This window comes from Rhipicephalus microplus, chromosome X (genome assembly GCF_043290135.1).
Source record: "Rhipicephalus microplus isolate Deutch F79 chromosome X, USDA_Rmic, whole genome shotgun sequence".
NCBI lineage: Eukaryota > Metazoa > Arthropoda > Arachnida > Ixodida > Ixodidae > Rhipicephalus > Rhipicephalus microplus.
In genome coordinates, this window is record NC_134710.1 from 225477728 (window position 1) to 225491140 (window position 13413).

Genomic DNA, 13413 nt, shown 5'->3' on the forward strand with positions numbered 1-13413 from the left:
CAAATGAGCTTTGAGCCCCAGGCATGGTTCACAAAACAGTGGGAAACTATAATAATAATAATAATAATAATAATAATAATAATAATAATAATAATAATAATAATAATAATAATAATAATAATAATAATAAAGTATGGGGCTTTACATCCCAAAACCATGATATAACCATGAGGAATATTGTAATAATGGGCTCCAGAAATTTCAGCTATTCGACAATTTTTAATGAGCACCGACGTCCTACAGTACATGGGCCCCTACCATTCTGCCACCGACAAATTGCGACCACCACGGCCAGAATCACCCGCAAACCCGCAACTTTCGGGTCAGCAGCCAAGCACCATTACCACTTATCCACTATGACAGACAGTGGAAAAGAAATTAATCGACCATTGCTGAACAAAACTTGTCTCATAAGTCAGCTCGAAACATACCCTGTTTGGCCACTGTTCATTTCTATGAACTGGTGATTTTGAGAATAGAAGAATTTTGAAGCTGCACATGCGAGTCTGACGAGTGTGAATATGCAAATCTGAACACCTACATGATTTCATGATCCCCTGCAAGGTGACTGTATATCTAAATGGGTCTCAGCGAATACATGTCTGAGTGAGCCTGTACGAGTCTCCTTTATAATACGAATATTGAGAGGATTAAGCAGGTTTTTTTGTGATAGCCATAGTAGTAACCCTAGTTAGCCTGACAGCCAAGTTATAGCTATAACAGATTTTATGTAAATCACTGAAAGTTTTAGCTCAGCCACAATAGTGGTGAGTTACATACTACCTTGTCAGGTCAGGATACTATTTGTACACTTAACTTAAAAAAAAAACAAAAAAAATTACAAAAATGCAAGAAGAACCAAGTTGATTGATTTGTGGGGTTTAACGTCTCAAAACCACTATTTGATTATGAGAGACGCCGTAGTGGAGGGCTCCGGTAATTTTGACCACCTGGGGTTCTTTAAAGAAGAACCAAGTTGACTGATTGAATGATATGTGGGATTTAACGTCCCAAAACCACCATATGATTATGAGAGATCTTGCAGTGGAGGGCTCCAGAAAGTTTGACCACCTGGGGTACAGCATTTTCGCCTCTATCAAAAGTGCAGCCGCCCAAGTTGACTGATTGAATGATATGTGGGATTTAACGTCCCAAAACCACCATATGATTATGAGAGATCTTGCAGTGGAGGGCTCCAGAAAGTTTGACCACCTGGGGTACAGCATTTTCGCCTCTATCAAAAGTGCAGCCGCCCAAGTCGAAATTCGATCCCGCAACCTGCGGGTGAGCATCTAAGTAACTTAGCCACTAGACCACCGCGGCAGGGTGTAAGGGGAACCAGTATAGGCCAGAAAGTAATGTGCAAGTCACCTGCAAGCAAATGGCTTCCTGATGCAAAAAAAAAAAAAAAAATAAGTGCTCATCATGGGTGATTGGTCAAGTTATAGCTAAATAGAGTATGAGCCCACAGAACAACAATATGGTGAAATGAACAAAGCAGTGGCTGTCTACCAAATTTTATTGTGCACAAGGCAATACATAAAAGTATCAGAAGGAGAAGATAAGTGTACAAAACAGAAATGAAAGGACAATATGAGTTCCAGTCACAGATGTTAAAGAAGCATTCCTTGATAAGTAGTGACATTGATAGTACACTTATGAATGCATAACCTCTCCTGTTCATGAAAGATGCAACAAACAGATTTTGAGGATCTTGGTTCTAACCAGCCATGACAGATTCATCATGGGTAGCCTCCAATAAATGGTAATATGAAGATCTTTAGATATGTGAATTTTTTTTTCATTTTTAATCATCATTATCAATGTCTTCGTGCCAGATATAACGAAAAATATTTGAATAAACAGTGTGAATGAACCGAAATTACCAAATTTTCTGACACTAAAGGTCCCTATCTAATTATGGACATGTGTACTGGAAGTAGTACCACTCTGAGACTGCCAACCCTATAGTATGGTGGCTAGGAGAGGTGTCGGCATCGGTGCGCCGGAGAGCGCGCGAGAATTCATCCGGATGCGGCGGCGCTGCGGTCGTTTTCGAGATGCCCCTCCTCGCACGTATCAGTCGTTTTTCGTCGCAAATATTTCACGCTACCCTGCGGATTGTAACAAAGTCTACCAGTCACAATTCTGGCGGTGCGCTGCAAAGCGTGTATTGGCACTGAAAACTAGTGTTTTCAATTCACTTCTTAGTATATGAGCTACGAAGCTTAGAAGATAGAGAATCAAGCGACTTGCCGTGAGCTTGACACTAAAACAAAGTCCGTGCAGTTTTCAAATTTGATGCCGCAGTGTTCTCCATAAAGTCTTAATGCATGTAAAGGTATCAGCAACCATTATTTTTATGACTGGCGCAATCAAGGTCTAATTTTACCAGCAAGACATTTATTTTCTCAAAAGCAAAAAACAACAGAAAATAAACACAACATATGCATTAGGGTGAAGAAAACTGCAAGTTTTATGAAACTCAGCTAAAGCAAGTGAATAAGGCTACTAAAGAGAACAGTAAATATACGATGATACAATGGGCATAAATACACACTTGACATTGAGATTTCATTGGCAAACATAGATACAGTCACAAACCAGTTCACAAAAAAAATTGATTTCCGCATATGTGAACACAGCCAGACAGTGATATCACAGTTTTTAATGTTGGATTTATAACATTGTGAACAAGACAATAGTAAAATCCAAGAAACGACAGAGTGTGAGTAATGCACAGTAACATAAAATAGAACCTTGTTCGCTGAGTTAATACTGTGACAGGTAAGCCAGACGTCTCAACTTCAAGATCTTCATTTTCTCTCTCTCTCTCTTTTTTGTTGATTGGACGAATTTTCTCCAGCAAGAGAAAATGCATACTGGTCAGTGTAAAGAACCGAATTATCTGATTTGTCACTTCCAGTTTGTGGTGCTCACAGCCGACCATATTTAACCTCTTCACAGACAGGCAAGAGATAAGGTCTGTTATGCTGTCACTTTTCAACTTGTTGAAACTGAAGCAATAGGTGAGTGCATCTTCCATAGCTTTCACCAGGTCTGCTAAGGACTCAGACGGGTACAGAAAGCAAGATTCTGCCAGAAGCAAGCTGGAATTCTGAGTGAAGCAGCAACCTGGTACATTCGTTGCACTTCATTTTTTTCACCATCTTCCGGGCCACATAGCCACTGACGTAATAAGTGATCTGGGAGTCACTTTTGCGTCCAATGAGATCAGTGTAGTCAGGAAGGGGTTCACAAGCAACAATAATTTCATGAACCTCATTGAGGTGCCCCACATCTAGCAGCTCATCCAGCTTATTGTGCAATTTTATTGAATTATTGTGGATGCCTGGACATAGAAGGCTGCTCAGAACTCCAGAAGGTATGTTTCCACTGGGGGTGACTGTGACAAACTGTAAAAACTGAGGCAAGTCACAGAGACCAAAAATTGTGTCGGCAAAAGGTGATCGTTTGAGACAGACATTTGCTTTGGAATTCCAAAAAGATTTCAAGTGCGTCTTGGCAGAGACGAGATGTCATCAAGTGTTTATATTTATAGCCCAAGGTTTTCGTGACATAGTGCCGGATGGATGCTGGCTAGAGTGACGCGGAGTCCTTCGGCAGTTGATTCACTCAGGAACCCACCCTCCTTCGGTACAGCTTTTTCCCAAGTTGCTGAAAACCAGTTGATAACATGCTTGTAACTACGGACGATGAATCTTTCGTCGTAATGAGCTTCGCGCAAAACGCAGTACTTTTCCAGTGGTTTGTCAGCACGAGGAATCGTATGCTCCCAGGCCTTGCTCTGTTCATTGTCGGTGGGAGCAGAGAAAAGAAACGCTTTCTTCCCTTGTTTGCGGGCCGAAGCATATCCCACATTGCATCCAGGTGCAAAGCAGTGTCTTTGCTGTTTACTCATCACTGTTGCATGGTCACATTGACATGTATTAATCCCGAAAAAGTCCAAATCGGCAAAGCGCAGACGTTGCAACTTGCAAGCACACAAGCAAGCGACTAAAAGCGGCTGGCAAGCGCTCTCGACCGATCACGGTGACGACTTGCGTGCCGCTCCGCGGCGAGATGAAATACCAGCACGCACCCTTTCAAGATGCGGCCGGGACGATGCTGACACCTCTCCTTCTAGCCACCATACCTATAGTTTAGCTTTTTCGCATTAGGTTGAACAAGACCTTGAAAAATAACTTTGGAGGGCTGTGTGGTCGTCATCTTGCCATCACAATATGCAGGAAAGCTTCGCTTCATTAGTGCTTAGATTTTGAATGGCCAAATTGATGCTTGAATTGATCTACACTGTTGCTGGATGTCTCTAATTAGGTACCCTCAAGATGCCATCAACCAATTTTTATACCATTAGTAAATAGATGCCAGTGGGGTCTGCTTAACACAAGTTTTTGAAGCTCGCAATAGATGCCCTACTATTTTCTCTAACCTATCCCTACATTGAGAATACTAATACAGAATAAAAAAAAACAAAAAATCTTCACTGAAGTGTGCCGTTTGTATTTGATTTAGCACAGAATGCCACGCTTCGTAAAAAAATGACAGCACAGGGTGTTTCAGGGTCTGGCAAGCGTCATACGACAGTGCGCATCAATAGCTTCGATAATTGCTTTGAGCCTGAGTTATCTTGAGTAATAGAATGCATTCGTGCGACATGACGTCACTTAGTGTTGAGAAGAGAAAACTAGGCAAAGTGAATACATTTATATATATATATATATATATATATATATATATATATATATATATATATATATATATATATATATATATATATATATATATATATATATATATATAGGGGCCATCCCTTTACTTGGACAGCAGTACGTGCATAATTTTTTACTTTACTGCTGTCTTAAAAAGGAGGATCTCCCCTCCTGGATTCATCAGAACCGGAAAGCTGGCCACCGTACATTTAGCCACCTATGATTAATACTAAAACACAACCAGAAATAGCCAGCATTCCAATTCTTTTGTTTTTCAGCAAAGAACTAGTGTTCCATTGTATGGCATAATGGTGATATCAATCAGTTCAAGCAGGCCAAAAACACACTAAAAAATTGATAGAACAAATGATGATATCAGTCAGTACAAGCAGGCCAAAAAAACACTAGGAAATTGATGGAACATTATCGCAATAGAAGAGTAAAAGCCCATTTCAATGTTTTAGTGACACTGACCCACTCTCAATAAAGCTGTGAAACAATGTTCAATCACCACAGGCTATTAAGTTTACAATGTTGGGAAAGGTGTCACGCATGAGCACATCTTCAGTGTCATTACTTCCCACGGACCCCAATTTGTTCACATGAATGACTTCCACCCAAGTTCTTGCACTTCATGCTTTGTATTTCCTGTGCTTTTCTTTACCCCTTGTAGCATTTTTATATATTTCGACATGCAGAACAAAAATAATAAGTGACAGCACTTTTCTGCTCTTTCTGCTCGATGCACCGTAGCCCTACTTAACGCAGCTCCATAATGAAGTCTGTTGTAGAGGGCTGACACTGAACCATTCATGAGGGCACTTCCAGATAGTTTTCAATCTGAAAGCGCCATGTCAATTATTTTTGTCACTTAAAACTAAACTGATGGTACTTTTCGAGCTCATGGCCGCTGTCCCAAACCCTTGCGAATAATGTTTTCTTCCTGCAGCTCAAACAATAAATAGATTAATAAATAAATAAATAATACATGGCTTTCGTTGCATTAGCAATGCGCCATGAATACTAAACCTCCGTGTCTTCGATATGCTAGCACAGCAAATCGAATGGAATCGAGGCGTCTTATTGTTTTGCTACAAAATTAAAAGAGTCGTGATCACACACGTACGCAACATGCACAAGTACTTTATGCACGTGCATTTCCGCCTCACACACATTAACCTACAGTTAAAAAGAAGAAAGAAAAAAGTCAAGGCAGAACTTGTAAAAAAAGAAGTTCATGTGTACGCTATAAATCACCAGAAAGGTCGTAATAACGTTATAAATTGTCTGAATGCATTTAGTTGCGCTTGTATGCCTCCAATTCAAATTAACCAACACCACAACATTCGAACGCTAACTTCGCGAAAGAAACCTCGAAAAAGGGGGATGTTTACACGAACATATTTGCACGCGTACGTGCAAGCGAAAGTCAAAGCCTCCTTAATACAGAAATTAGGTGCCAACTTTAGACCTGAACCCTTCGAAGCATGCAAGGTATGAAATTTCGATATATATGACAGGAAGCACATGCGTTAGTTTACCTTGCCCGATACGAACAACGAAGAGCCAGAGCAATATGCACGCAGCTCCGCTTGAGAGCTTCGGCACTCCCATTGTAGCAATGATTTCGACGAATACTTGATTTCAAACTGCAGTACCGTGTCCTCGCTGAATTACACGGCCACTGGGTTTTGATAGAGTAGAATACTACAGCTACTCAACCGCTACGCAACGCACAAACACCAACGGAACTGGTGCAATCGTTGCTGCCGTTGTTGCCTTACTGTCGTACTCGAAGTGCAAGCGATACCACCTTGCATTGATACGAGCTATGAGAAGCGGTTCCCCTTCACATGCACACTGGCTGGACTTCACCGTTTCATCGTAGTGGCTTATTTTTACTTCAGCTGTTTTTTATTACACGAACATTACGGTTCAATCGGTGATGGTAACGCACTGCGTTAGGCGAAGTTACCGAAAGCACCAAATAGTAACGGGCACGCCATAGCTTCGAAATACAAACTATACACGTTTGATAGTTTCAGCAGATTTAGAGGGTGCACATGCAAATTAAGAAATGTCTCTTTAAGAATACACTTAGCAAATTTATTATTTAGTGACAAAATTAGCTACTTTTTCACTAGTTTTTATATGTTTGATGCTACGTCGCCAAGTCAAATGCTATAATAAAAAATGTTTATTTTTTTAATCAATATTTCACGCGTACCGTTTTTTTTATTTTGAAAATGCCTCATTTTAATGTTTTGATTTTTCATTTCCTTATCGTCATCTACTCCAGTGCATGACCTACTACACTCCTGACCTGCCCAGAGAGCACCTCTTCCAGCGCCCACGTTCTAGTTCATACCTTCTGCCGCTAGGGCCGTCACCTACGAGCGGCGTGGCGCTAGGCAGCACCTGTTCGCTGTCGTCTGCTTCAGCCATCGCTGTGGCAGTGCAAATCGTTCTTATTGTGCATGAATTGTGTATGAATGTGTAAAATATGGCAAATAAAGCGATATGATTCCTCGTCAGAGTTGGCTGCATTCGTGTGGACGTTTGAAGCAGAAATAGAACCGTAAAAAAAGCACACAAAGGGTCACAGTGGCAAGCAGACGGGAACTTTTCTACAAATGAAGGAAAATTTATTATGAAAATATTTCTTGAATGAAAACGTAGTCCAACGAGATAAAAAAACTATTGTTAGGCATTCATTGTTCACACTGAATCACGATGGTTCCAGACGATACGCATACACAAATTGCAGAAGATACGCAGAAACACAGTAGGTCGTGTGCAGAAACTTGCAGACGGCAGATAGCTGCAGTAGTCAGCTCTAATAGTGGCCGCGTGCAGTTTTTTTTTTTTAGATGAGCTGACACCTCAAATGTAAGTATGGTGTATTGCTGCGTGCCATATTGCAAATCGGAACAAGGCAAACAAAGTAAAGTAAGTTTTCACGAGTTTCCTGCCACAGACATACGGGAAGAATGGATCGAGGCAATTGGAAGAAAAGGTGAGTCTTGTGTTTTTGAGAGTCGTTTCAATTCAGAACGAGTTGCAAGCTAGCAAGAAGCACCAGGGTGCTTTAGTAAACTTTATTTCCGTGTGTTATGCTAATTCACTGAGCTAAAAAACATGAAAGCTTTTTTAAAGTACCGCGGCTAATATGGCAGGCTCCACAAATAGTGCCAAGAAATTTAAATATAGCACACAAGAAAAAAGTAAATATACGAAATCTGTAAATTATGTAAAAATGCGTAGCGGTGGGTTGCGAGGGGTTCGAGCACCCTTCCCGAAGGCTGCCTCAACAAATGCCGCCGAAATCCATAAAAAAATTAATGATATGAAATATTTACGTGCTGCCTCCACAGTTTGTCTCTCTGTGTGTGTGTGTGTGTGTGTGTGTGTGTGTGTGTGTGTGTGTGTGTGTGTGTGTGTGTGTGTGTGTGTGTGTGTTTAGCGATGGACAACTCTTGAACACTGGGTGTCACTGAAGTTAGCGACCGAATTTGGTCAAATGTATTTCTCATCTCAAACCTCTATCTTCCCATACAGCTTTGTTCGTTTCTGTATAAGCTTACTTAAGGTAATTAGAAACGTTACGCCGGTAACGAAATGTGGCGATTAACTGTTCACTCTATATAGGGCTGGCAGGCGGTCGGGTATAATGACATAATTGAAGTCCTTCGTGCAATGAGCCCATCGGCTCTGTGAGGGTTAAGAGACCCAGCCGGTGAAACCGAAATGAGGAACCTGGAATAATCAGCGACAGATACTCTATTTATGTGCGTGCTGCATCTGAGATTACATCATGCATGACAAAGATTCGTTTTGGAGAATGCAAAAGAACAAAAACCACTGAAGTCATCGTCGTCAACGGCGGAGTCATTGTACAGGTTAGAGGTTTGCGCTCTAAACCAAGACCAAGGCGCTCAAGTGCGCCTCGGTTTCGGCTCTGTCGTATTGGGTCGCGCTTCGTTACTGAGCAGCCATTAGGAAATTCAGCTTTGTTATGAAACCTTGTATAGCCAATGAGCTCTTCGAATAAAGGGCTTCAAGTATGCCACTGGACTCGACCACGTACCATCACTAAACATCAATCGACGAATGTAGTCATCTAAAAAGACATTTACAAAGGCTGCGAGAAAATATGAAAATGCACTAAATGGGTATACAGGTACTTCCCCAGAATAAAATCGTGGCTATGCTTTTTCTTAACCTCCCCATTTGGCTTGTTACATTTTGGAAAAATTAATTACAAAAAAGGTGTTATGGACTGTTATTTTGCAATCTTGCTAGCCATGCGTATACGCCTTTACCTTTGATGAAGGTTCAGGAAAGCATCGCTGGGAGCCCAGCGACCGGTCGAAGGTATGCAGCCTGCATTTTACCGCTGAAGATTACAGAACAGTGACGAAAAGGAAGATGTTGAAGCCCACAGCCGTGCCTTCCTTATTTCCCGCTTCTCCTGATCCACGTGGGCAAGATCCAATGCCGCGGAAAAAGCGGCTAAAACGAACGCAGGGGGAAACAACGCTGGCACCCATACAAGTAAAAATACTGTAAGTAAAACTTGAAGTCTAACACAACAACGGATAAGAATAATGTTAGCAGTATTCCCTTATGCGTTTAGCGGGACAATATATCTGTCATGCTTCGCTATTTTTTCGGCTTAACAGGGGAACGTCCAACGCAGATTCTTCTCAAGAAGAGCGAGCATCAGCGGAGCCTGGGGAAGTATATAGTTCTGAAAACCCAATTGAAACTGCACAAGAGGCCGAGTGGTTGCATTTTCCATCAAGTCAGGACAACATGGAGGACTGTAGTTCAGTTATACAAGGGGAACACCAGAAGAGGCCAGTGCGGCGCTCCATGACGTCGCAAACGTCGATCGGTTTGAAGAAGATGCGCTCCCTGGTCGCGGCAACTAAGACGTTGCGGCGGAAGTGCAGCAGGCTGAAAGAAATGAACAGTAATTTGCATTCACAGCTAGAGAAGCTAAAGAAAGATTTTTTCGAGATGAAAGCCCTCGCCGAGGCGAATGGCGCTCTAACGCTGCAGGTACGCAGTTACGTCAGTGGACGAATGTTATATTAATCCTTTTATATTCGCACTTAATTTTAAATGACTCTGAACATAATAACAATTTAGGAGTAAGTCAATTCTATCAACATCACCCGTACTACGAGAGGACGTCCGGTGAGCGAAGGAATTCTCGAAACTATAAGAGATTGTAAAGGTGGCGATGCTACCCTTAAGTTCTCGCGCATCGGCTAGCAGTGACGTCATACTTTGACGGCCTCAGGTAATGTCTAAGACTGCTGTGTTAGTAGATGCAAGGTCTGAAGTAGCAAGTTTCAAAGAAATGTTCTCAGCCAATGCGGCCAAGTACACAAGGAGCGACGCAACATAAAGCGACGTGCACGTGTCGAAGATTGTTCGCCAAACTCAGAACATTAAACCTAGTCTTAATTTTTTCTGTTCTAATAGTCGTATGATCGGAACAGGAACGATAGAGAATTATCAGGTACTCATTTATCAGTCTATTAACTTAGTGTCCCTATACTTTTTTGTAAGAAACGTCAGAAAGGGGAGGATGGAAGCTTGCAGTAAAAAACCTGTGAACAGGGGTTGTTCCCATTCTTTAATCGCTGTTTACACACACACAAACACTGAAAATAATCATGAACCAACTCGCTTAATCAGTAGTTTTAGCAAAGTTGTTTCGAGGCGGCGTTTCGACAAGCAGGCTTGTTTTCTGAAAGACTGAAATACAATTATAGCCTTAAGGATGACAAGTCCGCTGTCATGATGTCTGCTCGAGAGAAACTCTGTTTATAGATTTTCTTCTTCATATAAATTTACGTGACATTTTAGTGTACGCCGATGCTGGCAATCTTTCTGGTCATACGAAGGTGTAGGCCTGACATAAGGACACGGAATAAAAGAAGGTTGGTGGGTAAGCGCGCACATGAGCAAGTGTTTAAGATACGAAGGTCGGTGTGTACCCCCTTGCGTGATTGGCGCACCCCGAGTTTATTCCTTTATCCTGCGAACAACGAGTTCAAATTTCTGTCGTCGCAAACAATTAGGGACATTGGACTGACAACTGGAAAGACAGTAATTTGCAAGCTGTGTTGTGTTGGTGCTATGGGCCGATCGGTTTATGCTCGTACAGGAAGCCACGCTTGACGCACATGTGATGTCTGCCTTATAAACTTGAGCGAGCAGCATTGCATTCAAAAAGGAAGGAATGGTTTGGAAAGTGTAAGTGAACAGTTTCCGCTAGTCCGTATGTGTGAGTCGGTGGCCGGTTACTGAACATGACGCAAGTCTGAAGTTGCGCAATTCATTAATGTAGCATAGCTGCAATTGAATGTCCACGTGGTGACATGAAACATCTATTATTGTCTTAAGAGTAAACGCATATCTTTTCTCGCGATTATGAATTGTTGAATAAGGAATGATGCCAAATGCAAGGTTTCGACAATCAGGTGCACTATTCTTTGTCAGGACAGCAACAGCCTCCTTTAGTAGCGTGTGTGTGAACGTTTGCTCACTCTCCCACAACATCTAAACTTGTCTTGACAAGGGCAAGTCCAGTACGTAAATGTCGAATTGTTGGATGCGCCGGCATTCCCTGCTCTACGATGTTTCAGCGGGTCAAGCTTCCATTCTCCCCTGCACTTCCGCTTTCTTCCAGTATGTTATCTTGCGCGTGATTTACGCATTTCAACTGCCCTTTCATCATCAGGAAATGCTGGACGAGAACGACAAGAAGGCTGAATTTTTGAAGGAGCAATTGCAATGCCTGCGTGAGAAAAATCACCGTTGGAAAGAGGTGACCATCAGGCAGGCCATAATGTGGCAAGCTAAATCACCCTGCGGGTACGAAATGTTGCGGAGGTCTGGGTGCCTCACCCTTCCAAGTCGCATGACACTGAAGCGTTACATTGGCTACTGTACTGGAGCAGTTGTTTCGTCGCTAATGAAGCAAAGGCTGCACACGGAAAGCACACACTTGTCCGAACGGGTACGTTACTTCGATCAGAATTATTTACAATATGCACGCGAATAACGAAGGAAGCAGCGCACGCGGCAGTGTTTGACTGATCAAAATACATGCTAGTATAGCCGAATGAAAAGTGATTTAAAGTGAATAAACAGGGACCAGACCTGTGGCAAGGATTACTCGAACGTAAGATGTATTGTTTAAGAGTATACGGCAGTGCGCTATGTTTGCTCTAAACCCTAATCATTTCTGTTAAATTATGGGTCATGTACGGAACAACAAAGAAGGTTATTTATATAATTAACTGTCTCCGCCGATATATAACGCATGTCTGTTAACAGTGAATTCCCCCCCCCCCCATTTTTTTTGTTAGGAAAAAATGGGCTCTTTGATTGTGGATGAAATGTCTTTAAAGCAAGCACTGACGTACGAAAAAAAAGGAGACAAAGTCCATGGCCTAGTCGAAATGGGAGGCCTAGAAAAAGAAGTGGGCATTCAGAACGAGCTGGCCACACACCTTCTCGCCTTTGTATTTGTAGGCTTATCAACGCACTACACGTAAGTGAATCATCACTTTGTCTATCACTATACGTTTCGCTGTGACTGAAAGACTAACCCCACCTATAGATATAAAAAGAAAACGTTGTCTTTAATTAACCAATGATGTGCTATTCCGCGACCAGGGCTGAAAGTCTGGGGAGGGGCAGGGGGAGTCGTCTTCTATTTTTTAAGGAGGGCTCCCCCCCCCCTTTCCCCCGGCAAGTCAACTTTAGCATTGTGCACTTATTTGACAAGCACTCGAGATGAGCAATTGGCTCTCCTCCTCTCTCCAACGGAGTGAGATTTTAAGCCCAGCTGACACCGACGCTACAGAATACTGCTAATTTTTATCTTTTTCAGGCTACCCGTGGGATATTATTTCACGCAGTCAGTAAAAGGAGACCACCTGCATCAACTAACACTTGAAGTAATTAAGTCCATCGAAGAAGCAGGATTCCAAGTGGTCCGACTTGTAGCTGACAACCACGCTTCGAACAAAAAGATGTTCACCATGTTAGGGAATGGTCGTATGATGCCAGTTGTGCCGTAAGTTGCTAAGTATATATTTTTGCTCTCAGCTCGCATTAAGCTGTGCGCAATGCCTAGTGTAAATATTTTTTTATATGTATTCGCAGTGTGCCCTCAATGTATGCATGGATCGAATCCCAGCTGCGGCTGCTGCTTTTCCGATGGAGGCGGAAATGTTGTAGGCCCGCGTTCTCAGATTTGGGTGCACGTTAAAGAACCCCAGGTGGTCGAAATTTCCGGAGCCCTCCACTACGGCGTCTCTCAAAATCATATGGTGGTTTTGGGACGTTAAACCCCACATATCTATCAATCAATGTATGCACGCGCATGCATGCCGTGTTTGAGTGAAAAAAAAAACAAAAGACTTGGTCGCACAAAAAAAAAAGCCTGTATCAGCATCAGAGCCCCCCCCCCCCCTTCTTTTTTTTTAATCAGCGCTGCCATATAAGAAAGCCGTGTCCATAACAAGATTGCTATCAACAGTACAATCGCTGTAAATAGCCCGTCTTTACAAATCAATTGACGTTACGCGTTTGCGTAATGTATGCGCACCTGCATGCGACTGTATGAATGGGTGAGTATACTTAAAGTTTCGGA

General features: G+C 42.2%; 1 protein-coding gene across 3 annotated transcripts in view; it reads right to left on the bottom strand.

The window, feature by feature from the left end:
- Positions 1-6726, bottom strand: part of LOC119187514 (uncharacterized) — a 69107-nt gene extending 62381 nt beyond the window's left edge. For all 3 annotated transcript variants that reach the window (XR_005111865.2, XM_037435654.2, XM_037435651.2), the window contains exon 1: positions 6275-6726. Coding sequence is in view for 2 of the 3 variants with exons in the window: in XM_037435654.2 (XP_037291551.2) it covers positions 6275-6347 (73 nt within the window). In the remaining variant the exon portion in view is untranslated. The remainder of the gene's footprint in view (positions 1-6274) is intronic.
- Between the last annotated feature and the right edge of the window lie 6687 nt (positions 6727-13413).